The following is a 23,462-nucleotide window of genomic DNA, read 5'->3' on the forward strand; positions in this document are numbered from 1 at the left end:
CTTGGACTTCGACGGTGTAACCATATTTGATTCTGAGTTCGAATCGAATGTCACTTTCATTGTAATTAAAATCAAATTAAAATAGAATAACGCTTGCATAAAAAATTAAAAAATTAAAAATTAAAGAAAATAATTTGAAAACTTTGAATTTTAACGAAAATGACAAAAATGTATTGTAAGTAAATAATACCAGGATTGACTTTCTAGAGTAAAAATGTGATTTTTTGTTAAAGTGAACAGTAACAGGAGTTTTTCGTTAAAACTTTTTTAAAAAAATTCTTATCAACTGATGCATATGTAATCACATTTGATTTTTTACAATGAGTTTAAATCGAAAATCACTCTCACTGTAATTAAAATCAAATTAAAATAAAATAGAATATCGCTTCTATAAAATAAATCCTACCAAATGATGCAGATGTAATCACATTTGATTTTTTTACACTGAATTAAACAGAAAACACACTCACCATAATTAAATTAAAATAAATCATGTATAAAAAAATCTAACCTCTCTACGGAAGCCATTTGCTTACTTATTTGCTTAATATTATCAGAGTACGTACGTTTGCCCTTTTTTACATCCCAATCCCATGAAATTAAACAAAACATTATACATAACTCTATGACCATAAAAAAAAAAAAAAAAAACATAACCGCCAACTTACAAGAAAAGAAAATATTACCATGAGAGATAAAATTTGGTAACTATATTTTACTTTTTGTCCTCCTTCTTTTCTTCTTTTTTCCCCTCCTTTCCATCTTTCTTGTCATCTTTCTTTTCTTCTTTCTTCTCTTCCTTGGCTGGTCCGATAGATACTATATCCACCTTACCAACCTTCTTCAACTTCTTCACTACGGCCACCGGATCCATCAGTCCTACCACTGTTAGCTTCTGGTCCTTTAGATCCGCCGCGATCGAATCAATCCCTGTTCACACCCAAGAACAAAGTAAATAAGAGAAATAAAGAAAGCTTTAATTAGGTTTAGTATCAAAAGCTCTTTTAACAATGTTTGACAGAAAAGGTTAGAACTGTTTCTGGTTCTAATAAAAAAGCACTTGTTTTCAGTGAAACGCTTGTGAAAATAAGTGCTTTTTGGATATATTTGAACAATTGAAGATCCAAACAAAACTTGGAAAAAATAAATGAAAAGAAATACCAATAATATCAGCGGCAGCTTCAATGGCTTTCTGCTTTGTTTTGTCATCGGTCATGGTCAGAACCTTCAGGACCACCTTCTGCTGCAAAATTCACACAAACAATTACAGAAAACAAAAGGAAGGGTTATGCTCTATGTTCTGAATTGCATATGTATCTGTATCTGCATATACTTGAAGGGATTGTAATTTATAAAATTTAATCGAAAAAAGAAAATTAAAGTTAGAAAAGCACCTGAGCCATATTGCTTTGAGAGAGGAGGAATGGAAGAACACAAACAAAAAGGGAAGAGAGATTTGAGATTTTGTGATTCGGCCGCCTTTTTATAAAGGTTCAGTGGGCTTGGACTTGGGGTTGGGTTTGGGCCTGGGGTCGGGTGGGTCATGCATGAATGTGAGTAAGAAGTAACATCCAACAGAAATGGTTCCTCAGGTACGGTTTAGCCACTTAGGCCATCTCCAACCGAAATATCCAGTAGACCAGAAGGTCAAAAAATAGTCTGAAAATCGTCTCTAATCGAGGGCCAAGTCAAAGGGCCAACTGACTAGCCCAACCCAGCCAGCCAGCCTCAGGCCAGGCCACATGCTAACGTCATATTTAAATTATTTTTTTTAAATTTAAAAATTCTATTTTTCTTCCCTATAACTTCCTAAGTCATTAAATAACATTAAGTGACATGAAACAACATTAAATAACATTAAGTAACATTAAACAACATAAAAAAAAATTAACAACATGAAACTCAAACAACATTTTTAAAAACATTTAACAACATGAAAATTATTGACAATCTATAACATAAAATTGTTGAGTTAATTTAATTTAAGTAACCATGGTAATTCAATTAAAATAATAAATTATGTTTAGCCCTATGACCTTTTGGCCCTCGGTTGGAGATGTTTTTTTTCACAAGGCTATGTTTGGCCTATGGTCCTCTGGCCCCTCTGTTGAAGATGGTAAGAAATATGACTATGCACTGTTCATTCAAATATTAATTTATTGGAGGGCTAGAGGGTTAAAACGAGCCTTCTGGCCCTCCTTCAGTTGGAGATGACCTTACAATTAGCAAAATAATTTTACTACATAATGTATCTTTCTTTATTGTGGTTGAATGAGTATAAATTTCAAGAGAAAGAAACATGCAACTTGGAGCTCAAGACTTCATTACTTTCAAATGACCAATCAACTTTGTAGAAGAAAAACTACGACGTTGTTTTACTTTTGAATGTACATATTTAAGTTTCATAGTATTTTCTTGCCTAAACAACTTAAAAATGGTGTACTCGTCGTTGGAAATTTAAAAATTTTGACTTTAATATTAACCAACTAACTTAACTTTTATTTTTGTCGCTGAAAAATCTTTATAATTACTACTTTACCATACAGCATGTACATGAACAATTGGCTATGTAACATCACTCATTAATTTGGGGCTATCGAGTCCCCTTTTCAAATTCAACCTTCTGCCCCAAGGTGCCCATGAAGATGAAATGTCCAATCAAATTCCACGTTGGGGTTCTAATTAGGCTTATTTACACTAATGGCTTTGGAAATTCAATCCTCCTCTTACTTTGCCCCATAAAAATCCAAATGTATCCCATAACTCTTTAAATGTTTATTGTGTGTCTCACTCTGCCCCTTACCATTAAATTTTGTTAAATTTCTGTTTATTTTGTTGACATGTCATGCATGTGACTCACACATCCAACGAAAGAGGAAAAGGTGAAAAAAGAAAAGAAATCTATCAACAAAAACCATTGGTTAGTATCGTTGAAAATTTTACAAAATGAGACAAACATCAAGTTTTATAAGGTATTGATGTAAATAAGTCTTCTAATTATGGCATTGGAAACTTGGCAGTGAAGTTGCTTGGGGCACACCTACTAGAAAAGATGATGACTTTTTTTGTTGCTCTTTTTCAAGATTCTCTTCAACGCACAACTTTTTGCGTGGTCTCAATTATCCAACTTTATTATTTCATTCCCACTCGTATCGTGAATGTTCAAACTGCAAGTTGAAAGCTCAACATGCTTCTCCAAGTGTAACGTTTGATTAATCTAACTTAAGTCCAAGACTTAATTACTTTGAACACATATAAGTGATTCAATTGTTTAAGTTTGAATAAGTTATCCGATTCACGAATTTCAAAAATCAAATTCTTTTAATGATACATAATATAAATGACTAGTCTAACTTAAGTCCAAGACTTAATTACTTTGAACACGTATAAATGATTCAATTGTTTAAGCTTGAATAAGTTTTCCGATTCACGAATTTCAAAAACCAAATTCATCTAATGATACCAAATGTAATCGTGATGATTTAAAATTTTAAATCTAGTCTCAATTAAAATTGACTACCACTTCACTAAATTAACTAATTCATACAAATACATCTCAATAGTTTTAAAGGAAAATTATTTATGCACACTTTCTTTTTTACTTTTTGAACACTCCTATTTTTTATCGCTATTAAGTTGAACAATCAAGGTTTGAAAACTAAAAATCAAATGAATATCAAACGAACCCTAAATCTTAAAACTCCTTAAAAAGAAATGAACAACTCAAATTTAAAGCGTGATATTAAAAAAGCAAGCGAAAGGAGCTCAAAAACAGGTACAAAATTAACAAATTTAAAAAAAAATAATAATTAATCACATGATAGCACAAGCATGCGGATTGTCGTCGCTAAAAAGCGAAGCAATGGCCTCGTCGGACGCGACGGCGACGGAATAAACCGACGGAGTGTGGAAGAAGGTGTGGACGCCGGTGGTGGTTTCGTTCTTGTAAGTGTCGTAGTAATGGTTGACAATGTAGGTAGGGTACTTGTAAAATGAGGCAAAGTGAGAGTATCCAGGAAAAGGCCATGGCTCTGCTGCTTTCCCAGCTCTCTTAATTGCCTTCACCACTTTCTTTTCCTCCAATGCATACCCCCTCACTATTATTTTTTGGATCTCCATTTCTACTTCCACCTCTTCCACGCCTGTTAAAATTGTAAATTACATTTGTTAAAAGTGAAATACAAAATAATAAATTATAATTTGAAATGCTGGGTAGGCCCATATCTCACAAACAATAATGACTTGTTTGAAAACGCTTTTAAATTGGCTGAAACCGTTTTTGAGAAAAATATTTTTAAGTTGTAAAAGTACTTAAAATGTTTTTTTATATTTCACTTGTATTTTTAATTAAAATAAAAATTTGAGGGAGATTAAGACGTTAATAAAAAAGATACTAACCATGATTTATATACGAAACGACTTATTATTTGCTTAATATATTTCCATTTCTATTGTTCCAAATTGTAGTTGGTTTGCAGTGGAAAGAAATACATAATATGCGACTCAAAAGCAATGAATACATAATTAAAAATGAAAAATTAAGGAAGACTAAGACGTTAATAAAAGAGATACTAAACCGTAATTTATATACGATATGACTTATTATTTGCTTATAATGTATTTCCAGTTCTATTGTTCCAAATTGCAGTTAGTTTGCAGTGGAAAGAAATACATAATATGCCACTCAAAAGCGAAGAATAAAAACACCCTGTTTATTAGGTTGTGTACCTTTGAGTTTGGAGAGAGCTTTCTTCAACTTGGAAGCACATCCTTCACAATCAAGGTTTGGAACTCTCACCTCCACAATCTGCAAAATCTATACATTGTCAATATATTTTCTTATTTCCGCCGTGATAACTCTGTATTTGCGTATGTGTGAGTTTTTACATCTAACCGCGGATATACATTAGTATCACCCTATCTCACAGTCTCACTAATAAAGTATTGAGTGAGATAAGTAGACGGTAATATATTCTCGATTACGCTCAAGTTTTTCTCCTGAAAGAGAGAGAGAGAGAGAGAGAGAGAGAGAGACTCACAGACATGGTTGTGTAGCTCCAAGCCTCCAATGAAGGTATCAAGAGACCACAACTCTAGTATTATATATGCAAGAGGAGACCCAATACACACACACACACACACACACACACACATATATATATATATATATATATATATATATATCTAGCAAGCATGAGAAAGAAGGTTCACGCGTGGAGCGGGAAAGCGTGAGTTTTGGTAGTTAGCTCAACCTCCAAAGCTAATCCTCTTCTTCTGTAATCTGTATCACTTTAACAACACAGTCTACAGTGCATTTTCAATTGTTTTGACACGCTCCAATGGGAATGATGGACAACACTAATCAAAACCATCATTTATCTCCCCATTTGTGTATGGCATGGCATGTAGGACCTTAATACTTAATGACCAAGTGGCTCAATCCAACAGTACTTGTTTAATTGGCTCTAATCCTCGATAATTTTCTCCGCATGACAATACATTATTGAACTGAAACGCTACAATGTTAGTAAATTAGTTCTATGTTGATCTCCTAAAAGCATCTAGGAGTCTATGACATACAGGTCAAGTCTCTGTCTAAAATAGGTTCTGAACTCCTCAGTGGCTTTTGTTTTTTATGTCTCCACTGCTTACAAAGAACAGAAAACTGTATCAGCTTTAGCACTTCGAAGAGAATTTCACAACATAACAGAACAAAACTGCTTTCGTTTTTCAACACAGGTTACAGAATCCCTAGGAATCTGCAGCTTTAAAGTTTAACTTTGGAGAAACATAAACAAAAATGAACAATGCTCTATACACATACATACATACATACATATATATATATATATATAGAGAGAGAGAGACAGAGAGAGAGAGAGAAGGAGAGGATTGGTAGGCCTAGTCTGTAGCGTTAATATGTTGGAATTGATATCTTATCATAATTTTATTCTCTTCAGTCAGGTCAGTGTTATGTCTCTTCAAGATCAGAGGCTTTACCGTTGCCATAATTTGTAACGCCTCTCTTCGGGAGCATAATGATCGTGACAATAGTTTTTTGAGGAAGAAAAGGCTTTTGGTGCTGGCCCTGCTGGCATTCATAGACAGATTCTTACATCGTACCGGGGTATATTATGTGTAAGTATAATACTTATCATGTGACTCAAACGAGATATAATTTGTCACATCTCAATGTTTTTGAGCATCTCAAATTTATGAATTAACATGAACAAAAAAAAAAAAACACAAGTTGGATTATGAACACTACTGGTTGAAATGAACTCGGAACTGATTAAGGGGAGTGATTTTTGCATCCATATTTTCATCTCTTGTACATTTTGACGAACAAATCAACAGAAAATCATTGAAAAAATTAACGAAAATACGCACAAGGTCAAAAGAATTGCGAAAATCACTTCTCGTAGTTAATTGTTTTAGCTTCAACAAATTTTTGGTTAGATGGGGGCCCAAAGTTGCAGAAAATAAGCCTGGTTCTGGTGAAGCCATGGCCATGTTCTATTGTCTAATTTCAAGACAAGGATGATGTTGCTATAATTTGATGTATGATTTTAAGATAATGTATAAAAAGGTAACAACCTTTGGCTCCACCTCCACAAATATGAATTCAAGTCCAATTTAGAAGGGCCATAAGGCCCATAACGTTAAAAAAAAAAAAAAAATTATTGTTGCTAGAATTATCATAAAATAAAGGAATTTTTTAACATTAATCATTTAAAAAGATTGAAATTTATAATAAATCCGGTGTTAGATTACATATTAATTATAATTTATTGATGTATCCTTAATTTGAAATAATTAATGTGCATTTTATTTAATGTCTCCCAGTTAAATATTTAAATTTATTAATATACAAATTTTAATTTATTTTTTGACCAAAAAATAGTTTTTTAATTTATTAATTTTATTTAACATTCTTCAAACTTGAAAGACTCAATTAATGTACCTAAATATGTGTACCGAAATGTATTATATTGAATTAATGTATTTAAATGTTAGTACCAAAATGTATGTACCAAAATATATGCACTGAAATATATTATATTAAATTAATGTACCTAAATATGTGTACTGAAATGTATGCACCAAAATGTATTATATTGAATTAATGTACTTAAATGTTTGTATCGAAATGTATATACCGAAATGTGTCTACCTAAATATATGCATTGAAATGTATTATAATGAATTTAATATAACTAAATGAATAAGACAAAATACATAGAAATATATTGTATAACAAAAATTAATTTACCTAAATGTTTACAACAAAATATATTGCAATAAATGAAGAAATTTTTGGAAGTGACGAGAACACACACCGAAGCAGGATAGATGATGTTCCTAACCAATTAAAGTTTGACAGCTAAATTTTGACTTAGGCTCACTTGGACTAGGTGATTTATTTATTATTAAACGGATAACGAAGCCTTAAGTTAAGACCACTTGTTTCCCCTCATCCTACTCAGTTTGGAAAATGATTCCTGCACCATTTGTTTTTTATTCTTGTCATACACTCTCGACGGTATAAAATGAAAACAAAACTAGTTGGTCCCCACTCAGTTGGAAAACGTCTCATATCTACCCAACAAGTTATGGTGAAAATAAATACTCAAGACTAGTTGGTCCCTGCTCACAGAGAGTTTGGTATCAAATTTTGGAGCAAAGTCTTGTAAATATCCTAATGTTGGTAAAATAACAAAAAGAATAATACTTGGTTACTTAAAAGATGAGTACGAGTTCTTACTCAAAACTGTTTGTTATCGATTCATAAAACTTCGTGTTTATGATAGATCATTTAGTCGTTGAATTGTACGAATGAAATTTGTAAAAATATTACGAATCATCAATATATTTTTATAATACATTGACTAAACGACTTTAATTTTAATTCTTTTTTTTTCTTTTTTAAGTAAGTTTTGTAATGTGATTTATAATATGAAAGATTTTGATCACAAGCATAAAACTTCATGATTTGAACACTTCTTAGTCTTATCCATCCTTGAATAGAGTTCACACTCATAACCAAGCATTGTTGTAACAAAAATATGAAGCAAACAACAAACGAGGAGTCACATGATCACGTGAAAAAAGGTAATGCTAGGTAAATTAAATTTATAGACAAAATTTATAAATTAAATGATGTGTCACGAATAGGAATGAACACGTTTATCAACGTTTAAGTAATAATCTAATATCAACTTTCATATGATTTAGTTTACAAAATTTAATCCCAAAAGTCTTACTTTGAAAAATATTAACTATTCACCTCCTGTGTTCGTGTTCCTTCCCCCACCTCTCATCTATCTCTTCTTTCTTTATTCCTTCTATTATTTTTCCTTTTTCGATCCAACATTTTTTAACCAACTGCCCTTTTTCTCAGTCTCCGATCTACTGCTAGTCGTACCAAATTTTGCTAATTACCAAAACAATCCTTTTCAATTCGGTCATTTCTCCATTTTCCTAAGCAAGTTCACGATCTAGATCTCATATCATATTTATTCTCTGCCTCCGCCTCCCACATCCACTTCCAGCATTAATTCAACTTCCACGCTCAATTAACCAACAAAAACTCAACCTTTTCTCATTGGCTCCCAACCAAACGCACCAACTTCATCTGCTCCATACAGCTTCAACCAGCCAAAACTATTCCCGACCCGTTTCAGGAAACAAGTTCCTCCTCCTACCCAGTTGACCAAATCCCTGGATTTTTTCCACCTGTGAAGTCAAATCTCGGTTCTCAGAGAACAAGAAGGAGGGCGAAAGGATAATTGAGAGAGTGTTTGCGGAGAAAAGGGATGAGAGAGAACGAAAGTACGCAGAGGCACTCCTTGTACACTCACTTCACAGAAGCTATCTTATATTTGCGGCCATTTATGAAGTCGCCTGCGAGATTTTCCGTTGTCTTCGTCTTCCTCCTCTTCGGCGCGTTTGTCTGTACGCGCCTTCTCAACTTCCCTGTGAGTCTTTTTGCTCCACACTGTTTTTGACACACCTGCTTGCAATATTCATTTTTTATTTCCTCGTTTTTTATTAATAGTTTTTCTTTTAATTTTTTCCAAACATTGATAATTTTATTAGTTATATTTTTATATTATCTATAAGAAATTGTTATTCGTACCTTCTAACCTTTTTCCTAGTTCTTGACATTACCATTTCCATATGATATTACGTTTCTACTATTCAACTATGTGAGTCGAAAATAATTTTTTTATCATTTATAAAATAGGGTTTTTATAAGGAATTGTTATTGATATTTTAAAAATCTCATTTGTCATTCTAAACTTTCTATAATTAGAAAGAAAAATACATCTGTCTGTTAGATGTGTAGAATGAGATTTTTAGAATGCTAATAACGATTCCTTATCTGTTAATCTAATTGATCTAATGTTGGATTATTTTTTAGTAGTTTAGACTATTAAGGACCATTTTTGTATTTATTAAAAGGGAACTGTTATTAATATTCAACAATTTCATTCTACACTCCTCATAAATGTATTATTCTTTGTAATTATAAAAAATTTATATTACAAAATAAGATTTTTAAAGTATCAATAATAATTATGTAGAAAAACCCTATTTTATAAATAAAAAAATTATTTTCGACTCACATAGTTGAATGGTAGAAACGTAATATCATCTGCAAATGGTAATGTCAAGAACTATGAAAAAGCTAGAGCCTAGAAGGTACGAAAGTCAAACGACGTCTGTCAAACGGCATGAATCGATGTCGTACGTCGTGAGAATAATGTAGGGCTGCTTAACATTTGCCGTGACTGTCGATTAAAGTGCTGTCCTAGCATGCCATGATGGGACCAGCACGTAGGGTGGTGTCTCACCTCACCCGTGACGTCTATAAACTGGGGCACCTATACTTTTTATTTTTAATTGACGACAAGTGTGCGTCGTTAATCCAAATTGACTAATTCACCCCCAAAACATTATGTTAATCCCAATCCTAATCATGGTGTCAACAGCATTTTTCTTCGAAAAATGGACAAATAATTATTTTGGCCCAACAAGTTTGGCAAAGTTTCACTTTGGTCTTTATAGTTTCAGTTGTCGATATTTAGTCAAACACTAATGGTGACGTGAAAAAACTTTGTTTGTGTAAGTTTATCTTATATTGTCGATCTCAAATCCGAATAAAAAAGAAGGAAGAGTGCGTCATATAGTTAACAGCCGGCACTATATTTTTCATGTTGAATCCCTATGACTAATTGTGACATGAAAAATGTTGTTCTCGTCGTTAGATGACAAAGGAATGCATGCTTGTTGGTGTTTGTGTTGACGTAAAAAATGTTTACCTCTGTTAGGTTATTGGTTATACTGTTTGACATGCATCTTTGCTTTTGCGTCGAGGGACAAACACAGACTCTAGTTGATACTTCGCAAGGATCAGTAGTAACGACCGGAGCATCCCAAAAGCACCCTCCCGAAACTCCTAATATTCCCAAAAGTCCTCCACCCAAATTGGAAATCCCACTCAACTGCACTGCCTACAACCTCACACGAACTTGCCCATCAAACTACCCTACCACCTTTAGCCCAGAGCAAGATCCCGACAGTCCATCACCACCACCTACGTGTCCGGAGTACTTCCGTTGGATATACGAGGACCTAAGGCCATGGGCCCAGACCGGGATCACAAAAGACATGGTACAGAGTGCCAAGCGTACGGCCAATTTCAAGTTGGTGATCCTGAATGGCAAGGCGTACTTGGAGACATATCAGAAGTCGTTTCAGACGAGAGACGTTTTTACATTGTGGGGGATCCTACAATTGTTACGGAGGTATCCAGGGAAAGTGCCTGATTTGGAGCTCATGTTTGACTGCGTTGACTGGCCCGTCATTTTATCAAGGTTCTATAGCCAGCCCAATTCCACGGCTCCACCACCATTGTTTCGCTACTGCGGTGATGACAGATCACTCGATATCGTCTTCCCTGATTGGTCGTTTTGGGGATGGTATGATTTCTTGGCCTTTTCTTTTTCTTTTGAAATCATGTTTTTCATTGATACATATAATTCATAACCTTAGCCCTTCATGGCTTGTGCTACAAGTTAAGTGAACATACTGATAATCTGCTAGTAATGCTAATGAATTTATTCAATTGGGTGCACAGTGCACCCTTAGAGTATCAGTCCTACACTAAATGTATCACAGTTGACGATCCAAAGATTGAGTGTATTGCCAAATGTAGATTGGTGTAATTTTATTCTTATATCCGTTCAAAAATGATATGTAGGTTCCCATTTCGTTTTGTAGGTCGGAGATCAATATAAAGCCATGGGAGCTTTTGTTAAAGGATCTAGAGGAAGGCAACAGTAGGAGCAATTGGATAGACAGAGAACCGCACGCTTATTGGAAGGGAAATCCATTTGTTGCTGAAACCAGGAAAGACCTGCTCAAATGTAATGTTTCTGAGCAAACGGACTGGAATGCTCGCATTTATGCTCAAGTACCGTCAACCAATTTCTCCTTTGGTTAATTGTTCCTTTTGTACCTCTAATCTGCCTATTAGCAATAGTACCGTTAACCAATTTCTCCTTCGGTTAACAGTTCTGACAGTTGCTGCTTAGTAAAAAAATTCAGACCATGTGTATCAATGGTACAGAATCTGACAATGCTTTTGAAAAATAAATCGCAGGATTGGATTAAAGAGTCAAGGGAAGGATACAAGCAATCAGATTTGGCAAGCCAATGCGTTCATAGGTAGAAACATCCAACTATCAGTTGGAGTTTAATTTGGCTGAAACTGCTTTAATTATTGTCAACATATCTATGATCCAGTTTGCCCATGCTGTAACTAATTGCCTGACTTCCGTTTCCTCTATGTCACAATCATTGCAGGTATAAGATCTACATAGAAGGATCTGCTTGGTCTGTGAGTGAAAAATACATTCTTGCATGTGATTCTGTTACCTTAATCGTTAAGCCCCGCTACTATGATTTCTTCACAAGAGGTTTGATTCCGGTGCACCACTACTGGCCCATAAAAGATGATGACAAGTGCAGATCTATTAAGTTTGCTGTTGACTGGGGCAACAATCATAAGAAAAAGGTAATAATTTCGATTGTTAGGCTTTTTCCACAGATTTCCATATTTGTTTACTTATTGCATTGGTTTCTTCAGGCACAATCCATTGGAAAGGAAGCAAGCAAAATGATTCAAGAGGATTTGAAGATGGACTACGTGTACGACTACATGTTTCATCTGTTAAGCGAATACTCAAAGCTCTTACAGTTCAAGCCCACCATACCTCGAAAAGCGGTTGAGCTCTGCTCGGAGGCAATGGTTTGCCAAGCGCAAGGGTTAGAGAAGAAATTTATGATGGACTCTATGGTGAAGGGTCCTGCCGAGAGGAATCCATGCGCGATGCCTCCGCCTTATGATCCGGCGTCTCTTTTTGCATTACTTAGGAGACAAACAAACTCAATTAAACAAGTGGAAACATGGGAGAGGAGTTACTGGGAGAATCAGAGTAAGCAATCATAGAGATAGGGTTTCGTAGACTGATGTATACAGATGATTTTCCATATATTTGTTCCATCCATGCAAATAGAATTCTATACAAACTATGACAAATGGGATATTATTAAATTATGATATTTTTAGTGGAATTGAAAGAAAATTAAAAATACATATTACTGCTCACTCGGGCCAAGGCCGGCCCTGAGGAGGTTCGGAAGAGGCGATCGCCAAAGGCCTCACATTCTGTGGGGCTGATTCATGTCACAGTCACCTTCTCCGGCATCTTCTTTTTCTTGAATTAATTCAGTTTAATGTACATACTGAATTATCTAAATTTTTGGCTGTCGGATAGTATGTGAAAAATAAAAAGAGGTGTGTGCCCTAAAAAAATTCAGTGCTTTGAGTTTTATGAGGCTCAACCAGTCAAAACAAAAACGATCTTACTATTTCGAGAAATAAGTACCACCACTTAGATCCGTGGAATTTGGTTTCCAACTACGGATTTAGAAACATGGTTTTCCACAAAACTACGAGGACTCCCAAAAACTAGTTAACAAAGATTGTAAAAGAATATACAGACATTCAGAGCCAAAAGTAATTTTTTTTTTTTTTTAAAGAAAACTTCGGCAGTATGAGGGAGCCAAAAGTTCTACTCGTTGTCGTACGGATCGGATAAATAACCTCGGGGATACGAGGGAGCCAAGGGTACTACTTGTCATCGTACGGATCAGATACGATTTTTCTGTCAACCGGGTCATATATTTATAGCCATTTGAGTTTTCAGACAAGGGCACTATCTTTATCTTGCGGCCATTTCATGGAGTCGCCTGCAAGATTATCTGCCATCTTCCTCTTCCTCTTCGTCCTCGTCGGCGCGCTTGTTTGCACACGCTTGCTCAACTCCTCCGTAAGTAATCATATATATCACTATCTGCCACCATTATTTCCAATATTCATCTTTTACTTTTGTTTTTATTTTATATTTTCTAATCATGAAGAACGTACAAGGCAAACGATGTTTGTCAAAACGACATTAATCAATGTCGTATGTCGCGAGAGTATATGTTCCTCGGGCAATCACTTACTTCTAATGGGTTTATGCCGCTCATTTCTATTTTTAAGAAAAATTTTGATTAGAATATTATTTAGTCAAAATATAACACGTGTTACAAAACTAGACTGATGTATCCTCTTACGTTTTAACTAAGCAATGTTCTTGCAAGTGGAGATACCCATCCCACAAGGCTGTATCCTTTCCTCTCTCTTCTAAGGCTGAAGGCAATCAACCTGTTACATAGAAGTTTTTTCTAGCATATGTTGCAAGTGTATTCGTTAATGTGAACTTCGTAGGTATTATTGGGCCACATATCGAGTAGAGTTGATTACTAAAACCCTTCTAAATTGCGCTCCAACTATTCGCACCCCCTATGAGTGTGTTGTCGTATAAGATCAGTCATTACGCTCTCTTTAGGTTTATTGGTCTATATAGCATTTTACTGATGAGCTTTGTTTTCCTGTTTCTCCATTTGTAACAGACAGAGACTCTAATTAGTACTACTACATCTCAAGTACCTACATTAACCACCAAAACATCCCAAACATACCCTAACAAAACCGGTCAAATTCCCCAAAACCCCTCGAGCCAATTGGAAATCCCACTCAACTGCAGTGCCTACAACCTCACAACTACCTGCCCTTCGAACTACCCTACCACATTCCACCCGGAGCAAGATCCTGATCGTCCAGCATCGCCCACGTGTCCGGAATACTTTCGTTGGATACATGAAGACCTACGGCCATGGGCCCACACCGGGATCACACGGGACATGGTGGAGAGGGCTAATCGGACGGCCAATTTCAAGCTGGTGATTGTGAATGGCAAGGCTTACGTCGAGCAATATGAGAAGGCGTTTCAGACCAGAGATACTTTTACAATATGGGGGATCCTACAGTTGTTACGGAGGTACCCAGGGAAAGTGCCGGATCTGGAGATGATGTTTGACTGCGTTGACTGGCCCGTCATTTTGTCAGGGGATTATGACGGACCCAACTCTACTACTCCACCACCGTTGTTTCGCTACTGTGGGGATGACAACACACTTGACGTTGTCTTCCCAGATTGGTCCTTTTGGGGATGGTAAGACTTCACGACTTTTTCTTTTCTTGTTTCGCAAGAAAATCTGTTTTTTTAGTTGACAATTGGTGAAATATCCCCTTCATATCCCCTTCTGAATGTATTCTCTTCTCATGTTACTTGGTTCTGTGATTACAAAGAGGGGAGCGTATACTTGAGATTGTTGAGAATCAGGCATTAGGGTTTCGGCCTGATCGACGGTCCAAAGATGAAGGAATACATTGTTTGAACGTGTTTGTGAAATTTGTTTACCTTCTTCCTTGTGTAGGGCTGAAATCAATATAAGGCCATGGGAGATTTTGCTAAAGAACCTAGAGGAAGGCAACAAGAGGAGCAAATGGCTAGATAGAGAACCTTATGCTTATTGGAAGGGAAATCCAACTATTGCTGAACACAGGCAAGAACTCATGACATGCAATGTTTCTGACCAGTATGATTGGTATGCTCGCCTTTATGCTCAGGTACTTTTACCTAGTAATCTCCATCTCATTTTGTTACTGTTCCGGTTTTACCATTGAGACCAAAAGTACAGAATCTGACATTGTTCCTGAAAAATCAATGCAGGATTGGTCTCGCGAAGCGCAGGAAGGGTTCAAGAGATCCGATTTAGCAAGCCAATGCGTTCATAGGTACAGTTTACGACTGCGTATTTTTTGAACTTTCGACATTCCTAATTGCACTACTTTGCTCATTCCATGCACGATATTGCAGGTACAAGATCTACATAGAAGGCTCTGCTTGGTCTGTGAGTGAAAAGTACATTCTTGCATGTGATTCTGTCACGTTGATAGTAAAGCCCCGTTACTACGATTTCTTCACGAGAACTTTGATGCCGCTGCACCACTACTGGCCCATAAAGTATGATGACAAGTGCAGATCTATCAAGTTTGCTGTTGATTGGGGCAACAGTCACCAGAAAAAGGTACTGTAATTCAATCGTTACGCCTTTTCTGCAGATTTCAACATTCATTTTTGTTAATATCATTACTTTTCATTGGTTTCTTTAGGCGCAAGCAATCGGAAAGGCATCAAGTAAGTTAATTCAAGAGGACTTGAAGATGGACTATGTGTATGACTACATGTTTCATCTTTTAAACGAGTATGCAAACCTCTTACAATTCAAGCCTAGGATACCTCAAAAAGCGATTGAACTCTGCTCGGAGGCAATGGCTTGCCAAGCAGAAGGGTTAGAAAAGAAATTTATGATGGAATCTTTGGTGAAGGGTCCTGCAGTCGGTGAACCTTGCAGCTTGCCTCCGCCTTATGATCCGGCGTCTCTTTTTGAAGTGCTTCGTACAAAAGAAAGTTCAATCAAACAAGTAGAAACATGGGAGAAGAATTATTGGAAGGATCATGAGCAGTCGTAGAGAGGGTTACATAGAAACACATACACATAGATATATATATGTACTGGTGTATACAACTAGTTTTGAGTACTTACAACCTAGCCTGTCTTATGATTACTCCTTTCTAAATATTACTAGCAGAAAGATTTTCCACTACAAGAACAACAACAAAGCCTGATTCCATAAGTGGAGTTGGCTATATGAATCCTAGAACGTCAATGTGCTCGGTTTTACGTCAGGCTTTTTGTTAGCTCCTAGTACTTTATATCTTTTCTTAAAGTCTTTGTCCCAGTCTTCATAGGTCTTTCTCTGAACAAACATATCTCAATTTACTTTTTTCTTCTTCTTCTGAACTTGTCATCTTAATTCCAATCGTGAATTTTCGACCACTTGAATTTGTACTTTGAGATTCTGAAGCAGAGATGAAACCTTGTATTGACTAAATTAAACACATTGATGCAAGAAGTTGCAAATCATAAAAGAATTCATAATATTACAATAAAGTACACGGTTGGTATTGAACCCATACAAAGAAGAAGAAAATTACAAAAACAAAAGATCTTCTCAGAAAAATGGACGAATGTAATTGTCCAGTAAGGGTTGAAGATCCGCTGCTTAAAGAGCTCGGCCTTTAATAATGTCGAGGCTCATTTCGCTCGGATCAGTTGCCTGCAACTCGACTTGAATGCCGTCAAGTTCCCTCTTGAATCGATCTCTAGAGCTTGCATACACCATCTTCATTCTCACCTTTGATATCTCAGGAGACCTAAGAAAATCAAGTTTCATGCATAACATTAGCACCTTATAAAATGACGCTTAATAAAGGAAACAATTAACACAAATTAGCTCAGTCAATTGATTACCATGCAATGAAGAAGATCTTGCTTTTCTGGCAGTTCTCAGAAGTGGTGAAATCAAAATCGAAGACAGCATAGCGGCACTCATCAGCAGGCAGCGACTCCGCGAAATCCTCATATGTTTCATCTGGGCTGCCAAGTTTCTCTACCACCACTTCTTGTTTGTCAATCTTGAATACAATGAATCGGTAATTTCTCTTCGCTTTTAGCTCCCCGAACTTGAGTTTGCATTCATCATTCACAGCCATGCCAGACACCGCCTACCCCATACCAAACCAAACCAAAAAACCGTATTAAAAACCTTATACATATTACATATCTGAGGGGGGAGGACGTTGCAAGAGCGATATTCTAATCTAATCCAAACTATAGGGAAGGGAAGCCCGTGCTCCGGTCAACTTGGCTACGATCATTTATGCCAATTATGTATTGCTCACAAAAAAGATTTCAAAACGCTTTTGTTAAAGCGAAGTTAGATTAAATTTGTAACATGCGTCTTAACCTTTGTCATTAATTATTTTATTTTGAGGGAGAGATGAGACATACCATTTTGTCGTCGGAAAAGAGACGGGAGTGCAGTGAGAAATGAAGAAGAACGCCGGAAAAGAAAGAGAGATGGAAAGTATAGCAGCAGAGGGAAAGAGAGCCTTATTTTTTGGGGGAGAAGGGCATAAGATACCAGAAATTTGCGGGGAAGTAGAGAGTTTTAAGGGACGAAACAGAGGTCGAGAATTGTCTGAAGCTTCTATGGCTGATGATGTCCACAACTAATCAACTCCTTAACTATGTTATAATGTTTGATTTGGATACTTTAACATATAAAGAAAAGAAGAAAGGGAAGTTTAACAAAAAGCTCCCGTACTGTTCATTTTAACGAAAAACCACATTTTTACACTAAAAAATCAATCCTGATATTATTCACTTTACCCTTTATTTTGTCCTTATCGTAAAAACTCAAAGTTTTCAAACATTTTTCATTAGTTTTCGTAAGAAATAAAGAGTCATTTATTTTAGGCAAGAGAACTCGAAACAAATTATGATAAATAACAACTCAAGGTTTATACATTAAGAACTACAAAAATCATTTCTGAACACCGTCGGACTATTTTAGACTACGGCAAAATCGTGATGGTGCCAATGCTACGTGACAGAAGTGAGCCGTGCCATACAAAAGAACGACTGGAAAATTGACTCTTCGCTCGTGAAACCTCATTATCCAACGAAATTCACTACTTTGGGTCCTTGTTTCTTCTTCTTCGATTTTACAGTACTTTCTTGTGAAAGAGATGCAGAACCAACTACATCTGCAGACTTGTCTTGTGTACCGCCACTTTTCTTCTCATCTATGAAACTGAAATCGTCCTCAAGGTCATCTCCACTGAGAAATTTTGTAACCTTTCCTCTTGGCAGATCACTTTCTTTCCCTGAAAAGTAGAAGGCACAAAATATTCAAAATCGACGAGAGTACTTTGTAAAAGACCTGAAAATACCACAACTTTTGTCATTATATAGTACTAAAATTGTGAGAGGGTGAAGGGAGGAGCCGACATCAGTTTTTTTCTAAAGTAGGTTATCCAAACCTGCCCAAGAATTAAAACCCGTTATTTAAGAATATGATTGATATCGTATAATTGGACAAAAAATTCAGAATCATTTGCAGAAACATGATCAAGGTGATTGTAGTTTTGCCTAATCCTGAGGGAGTCAGTATTCCCCATAAGATAATGAAATCAGAAGAGTAAGGAAAAGGTAGATATTTCTTTCCAACGCCTTGGTCTAACATCAAATTGCTTAAAACTTAGACCTGCGCATTTATGCCACCTTAATCTACTACTAATTTGTTGGTTAGAACATCAGATGATGAAAAAGTAAATTGAGAACTCAAGAACTCCAAGGAAAGACAAAGTAAGGAATTCTAATGGAAGACTTACACGAGTGAGCAGATCTACCAGCAGACATCGAACTGATGCTTTTGTTAGGACAATCCTTCGCCAAGTGTGTTACACCCCCACAAATTTTACAACTACCACCCTGAGAGATGAAATTCATTCATATAGGGAAGTGTCAGATTTCATTCATGAAGTAAATTGGCTCGGATGGCTCAAACTTCAATCAATAACATCTATGTCCTGAAAGTTCAACCCCTTTGCTATGACAAGTCAATTAACAAATATTAATTCATTTACCTTTGGATAAATCCCATGAGTATTTTCAGGGCAGTTCTTGCTCAAGTGACCCGTCCCATTACAGATGAAGCACTTGGCAAATTTAGTTCCTCCTGCACTACCAGATAAACAAAATGATTAACAAAGCAGTAACATACCCATAGAGTAAAAATGTTATTATCAGAGTGCACATGTCCCCCATATGTAATTGGGTACTCAAAGTGACATTAAACCCACTCAACATGATATATGCTACTTGCGATGTATAATTAAAAACTCGATAATGACAAACAAATATCCATTGCAATTATCTGAGTAATGTGTACAGCCCAGTAGAACTTTGGAGAAAAAGAACACATGATGAAAGACCGGTGGTGGGAGGAATTCGACAACTCATATGAGCTTTAGACAAATATCCTCTTCTAGACTTTTTCTTTCAGTGGCATGCAGTTCTGAACAACATAATATATGTCAAGTTTTCAACCCTCCTAAATATTCAAGTTCATGTTTATTCAAGCTACATTCAATGTCCCTCTATAAATTTTTTTGGATAATACGTCAACAGTGAAACCAAAGATTTTAGCGCAAGGATTACTAATTTCAGTAAAGGTAAATGGTTTCAGCTGGAAATTGTTCAAACCTAGTGCTTGCCAATAATATATGCTACTTGTGAATCGTGATGCTATAAACCATTGCATCACTCATGTAAACTTCAAATGCATGCTGTCATGTTTAAAAGACCGGTTGACCACCACTACACAGACCCACTAAAGAACAGCCAATTAACAGCTTCCCATATGCACCATCCAATTATTAAGCCAAGTTAACATAACCTAATCGATTAGAAAGATTACCGTCTTCAAGAGGGTAGGGGCAGTTCGAAAGCGAATGTCCATTTTCCCCACAATTATAACATAACTTCTCAGCCACAGAATCATCTTTCTTGTTAAGGCAATTCTTGATGCTATGCCCACGTTGTCGACAATATAAACATATCTGCAAGAATCAGATAATCACAACGATATCAAAACTGGAATTTCATCCACTCCACAGTCCACAGTCCACACCATAAATAACCATGTCTCAAATAAAAATCCAATTCCATTAACTTCTGCAAATAACCATTCAAAACGCCAAATTCGATTCAAGCATCCACCGCCGTTTCCAATTACTAAGAGCTAAACAAAACATACCCACAAACCCATATGCATTATAATCCATTTTTCCAGTTACACACATGAATTTCATTTCGACGACATATACCAAGTTTCATCAATAGGAGAAATACCCAGATAAAGAAAACTCAAACTACATCGGACAATTGAAAAAAGACCACACCTTGTGCTTATCCCACTGAACTTTCTCGGGGCAGAGCTTGGCGATATGTTCAGTGGATTTACAAATGAAGCAGCTGTCGCCGGGCTTCATGCCGGGGACTCTGAGGGGGTGTTTTCTATGGGGATTTTTGCTGGGTTTGGCTGGGTCGCTGGGTGCTTTTTTGCGCTTGAACGAGCTCTTCTTCTTGTCCTTCTTCCTAGTTGGGTCTTTGGGCGGAGTCGGCTGTTTAGCCAGTTCTGGGTGTTCTGCTCGGAATTTCTTGCGAGCTTCTCTCTGTCTCTTGCTCACCATTTTTGTCTCAGACGCCGAAACAAGAGCTCTGGGGGTTCTGGAGGGTTTTGGGAGAAGCAGTAAAGGGTTCCACCGTTCAAGGGAACTGGAACGGTAACTCTTCGTATCAAGCTACTGACTTGAGCCACGGGCCCCATGGGCCTGGCGTTGTTTGTGTTGGTCCGGTAGGAGTGATGACTAAATGGGCCAGGCCTTCGAACTTCAGCACGATTCTGTTGGGCCTTGGGTCCAATACAATTTCAGCCTCGGTCAATCTCTATAAAATGACCATCCGATTTTTCTTGCACATTTCGATTGAATGAGAGTACTTCCGGATCTTCTTTGTGAGGATTTAAAGATTTTCAAATTATGTCTGTTCATCGTATATCGTGTAGTCAATTTTCGTCAGATACTACTCATATTTAATTTTAAATAAAAGTACTTAAAATGATTTCTGACCAAACAATTACGATGAACGAACACGATTTGAGAATCTCCAGGATCCTCACAACCAGGATCCGAAGAAGATGCTCATTCATTTCAATTAACTTATCTGACACCTCCTACCCACCAAAAAAGGATCAAAAGAGAAACTGCCGAACTCAAGAACATGAATGTTGGGTTTGCTTGGAATGTAAGCAAGCTAAAGGTGTGGCACTGAACCATGTGAGAGCTATAACTTTTCAGCTCTTTGCCACTGGCCTCCTCCTAAGCCAATAACCGCCCTTTAAAGTCGGCGAATAACTTTTGTATAACGGAATTGTTATTGTTGCGGTCCTATAATAATTACAAATTAATCATATATTGGTTTTGTATTTGAAGCATGAAAACGCGTGGTAATGCATAATTCGCTTTGGATACAACAATTGTGGCATTCTTGTTGTAGTTCAATATGTACTGTAATATATAGCCTTTTCATTATAAGTTCATATCCTCGTATTACAAAAAACTAGCCTTCATGCACGCGCTCATGCGTGTGCAGAAGACATCTTTTGAATCACGGTATGCTACTTACAACTTACATGTTTTAAATGTATTTGTATGCATAAATTGACAACAGAAAAGTCAAATATTTGAAGTAAATGAATAATTTTATATTATGCTAGAAGAAACCATTCATAAACCAATTAAAGCAGCCGAATTCACATAATAAAATCGGTTTCTATAGAATTTAGATTAAGAATAGAGAAAATAATATTTAATAAATAATTGATTGAATCACATTATTGCTAGCCCATTGTGAGGATAAACCAACCCCCTCCCCCTTAGTGTAGGTAATATTATTTGTTTTAAAAAATAAAAAATAATTTGACAATTAATTTAATTACATTAATATCCGCGAGCGAAATACTTTTTTTTATAAAGAAAATAATATTTAATAAATAACTATTTAAATCACATTATTGCTAACTGATTGTGAGGCTAAACCCACCCCATTTCTCTTAGCGTAGATAATATTGTTTGTTAAAAAAAAAATATTTGACAACTTATTTAATCACATTATTATCTGTGTTCGAAATACCTTTTTTATAACCGACATTACACGCCTCTTAAGATGTTTTAAACACAACATTCATGATTTTTCTTATTTTTTATTATATTTTTTTCCCTTCATGGGCACCATCAACTTTCACTCATCATTCTATTTTTTTTTCCTCTCTTCCCACTTATATTTATATTATATTTTATAATGACCAGATTACCAAATTACCCATGCATTATTTGATATATTATATTAGACTCCTTTTGAATTTTTTTGGTTGAGGGGCAATTTTGTCCTATGGATTTTTATTGAAGCCATGACCCCAAAATGGGGCTTTGGCTTTCTATATAAAAGATAAGTTGTAAGTAACAGGTTTTATAGCTTCATCTCTCTGCATTCTCATCACGTAAAATAAATAAAGTTGAAACAGGCTACAAGTAAGTCTCTGCACAAATGAGTGCACATCGTGAATCAATAGCAATCAAGTGAAATTGTGATAATGTTAACAAAATTTGGTCTTCTTTGGTAGTGGGTTGTTGCCATATCTTAGTAGCTTTAAAATCATGGAGTTTCTTAGCTTTGGCACGAAGGGTGGAATGATGGGTACACTTGATCTAGCTACTTCCATCTCATTCCATGATGATTATGATGATGACGAGGACAACATTGCTTATTTCTCTTAGATGGTGATCCACACATCTCTTTTTACCTTTCACATATTTTTCTCAATTTTTGACTATTGAATCCGTGGAGGACCATCGGTGATTGTGCTTTCATAAAAGCATTATTGGGTGGTGGTTCCTTTCTTTTCTCCTGAACCCCAAACAAAAAAAAGATATCGCCATCAACTCAAATGAATTGAAGAATATTAAATGACATAAATTAACAAAAAAATGTATGCGATGTAAAAAAGATTGTGTGGGTAGCACTACCCAATTTTCTTGTGGGCCACTTTCACTCATCAAAGATTGAGTAAAAGGTAGGGTTGGTATAGACCATGTTTATTTTAGTCCCCAACTAATAGGATCTCACTTCACTCGTGGGCCAAAAATATAATAAGAAAATGCTTGAAATGTGACATTTAAACCATCTAAATAAAGTCTCTTAATTTAAGTGTCGATAAATATATACCTACACTTCATGCAATTGGGTTCATATTCAATAGATGTGAGAGTCCAAACCACCATTTATATATCGACGACTTGTTCTAAATTTTCTCAAATTGTTTTTAGCTGTTTTTTATTAATGAAAATAGAGATTCAAATTTAAGACCCTGTTCGACTATTACAAAAAGAAAATGAGTAATACGATTAGACTATGCCTTAGGACTAGTTTATAAGTGATTATCCATCAAGGATATGTTTTTTTTTTTTTTC

General features: G+C 35.8%; 5 protein-coding genes across 10 annotated transcripts; 2 read left to right on the top strand and 3 right to left on the bottom strand.

The window, feature by feature from the left end:
* Positions 1–495: 495 nt before the first annotated feature.
* On the bottom strand, positions 496–1,478 carry LOC103932196 (heavy metal-associated isoprenylated plant protein 39-like). 2 transcript variants are annotated; one of them, XM_009341746.3, is made up of 3 exons: positions 1,395–1,478; positions 1,162–1,240; positions 496–930 (listed from the first exon to the last, which is right to left on the bottom strand). In XM_009341746.3, the coding sequence occupies exons 1-3, from the start codon at positions 1,401–1,403 to the stop codon at positions 716–718; spliced, it is 303 nt and encodes a 100-aa protein (XP_009340021.1). In that variant the 5' UTR covers positions 1,404–1,478; the 3' UTR covers positions 496–715. The 2 variants fall into 2 exon arrangements, with proteins under 2 accessions (XP_009340021.1, XP_009340020.1); XM_009341745.2 differs by having other exon boundaries at positions 1,162–1,243; positions 1,395–1,469.
* A 2,190-nt stretch (positions 1,479–3,668) lies between these two features.
* Positions 3,669–5,169, bottom strand: LOC103932197 (heavy metal-associated isoprenylated plant protein 31). Of its 2 annotated transcripts, none has more exons than XM_048571124.1 (3): positions 5,044–5,169; positions 4,729–4,807; positions 3,669–4,142 (listed from the first exon to the last, which is right to left on the bottom strand). In XM_048571124.1, exons 1-3 carry the CDS (start codon positions 5,152–5,154, stop codon positions 3,814–3,816), a joined length of 519 nt encoding a protein of 172 aa, XP_048427081.1. In that variant the 5' UTR covers positions 5,155–5,169; the 3' UTR covers positions 3,669–3,813. The 2 variants fall into 2 exon arrangements, with proteins under 2 accessions (XP_048427081.1, XP_009340022.2); XM_009341747.2 differs by having other exon boundaries at positions 3,683–4,142; positions 5,040–5,152.
* A 3,276-nt stretch (positions 5,170–8,445) lies between these two features.
* LOC103932199 (O-glucosyltransferase rumi homolog) lies at positions 8,446–12,662 on the top strand. 2 transcript variants are annotated; one of them, XM_009341749.3, is made up of 6 exons: positions 8,446–8,978; positions 10,393–10,985; positions 11,287–11,479; positions 11,669–11,733; positions 11,872–12,082; positions 12,155–12,662. In XM_009341749.3, exons 1-6 carry the CDS (start codon positions 8,817–8,819, stop codon positions 12,515–12,517), a joined length of 1,587 nt encoding a protein of 528 aa, XP_009340024.1. In that variant the 5' UTR covers positions 8,446–8,816; the 3' UTR covers positions 12,518–12,662. The 2 variants fall into 2 exon arrangements, with proteins under 2 accessions (XP_009340024.1, XP_048427080.1); XM_048571123.1 differs by having other exon boundaries at positions 8,841–8,978; positions 10,335–10,985.
* A 539-nt stretch (positions 12,663–13,201) lies between these two features.
* On the top strand, positions 13,202–16,164 carry LOC103932200 (O-glucosyltransferase rumi homolog). Its single transcript, XM_009341750.3, has 6 exons — positions 13,202–13,400; positions 14,029–14,630; positions 14,896–15,088; positions 15,192–15,256; positions 15,339–15,549; positions 15,635–16,164. The coding sequence occupies exons 1-6, from the start codon at positions 13,311–13,313 to the stop codon at positions 15,992–15,994; spliced, it is 1,521 nt and encodes a 506-aa protein (XP_009340025.2). The 5' UTR covers positions 13,202–13,310; the 3' UTR covers positions 15,995–16,164.
* Positions 16,165–16,430: 266 nt separating this feature from the next.
* Positions 16,431–20,699, bottom strand: LOC103932201 (actin-depolymerizing factor 7). Of its 3 annotated transcripts, XM_009341753.3 has the most exons (7): positions 20,334–20,699; positions 19,850–19,991; positions 19,017–19,108; positions 18,762–18,861; positions 18,133–18,173; positions 16,837–17,090; positions 16,489–16,739 (listed from the first exon to the last, which is right to left on the bottom strand). In XM_009341753.3, the coding sequence occupies exons 1-7, from the start codon at positions 20,622–20,624 to the stop codon at positions 16,589–16,591; spliced, it is 1,071 nt and encodes a 356-aa protein (XP_009340028.2). In that variant the 5' UTR covers positions 20,625–20,699; the 3' UTR covers positions 16,489–16,588. The 3 variants fall into 3 exon arrangements, with proteins under 3 accessions (XP_018499247.2, XP_009340028.2, XP_009340029.2); XM_009341754.3 differs by lacking the exons at positions 16,489–16,739; positions 16,837–17,090 and having other exon boundaries at positions 17,853–18,254; XM_018643731.2 differs by lacking the exons at positions 18,133–18,173; positions 18,762–18,861; positions 19,017–19,108; positions 19,850–19,991; positions 20,334–20,699 and adding an exon at positions 17,377–17,592 and having other exon boundaries at positions 16,431–16,739.
* Between the last annotated feature and the right edge of the window lie 2,763 nt (positions 20,700–23,462).

Source organism: the organism of the source record quoted next, unplaced genomic scaffold, assembly GCF_019419815.1.
Source record: "Pyrus x bretschneideri cultivar Hongxiangsu unplaced genomic scaffold, Pyrus_bretschneideri_v1 Contig57, whole genome shotgun sequence".
NCBI lineage: Eukaryota > Viridiplantae > Streptophyta > Magnoliopsida > Rosales > Rosaceae > Pyrus > Pyrus x bretschneideri.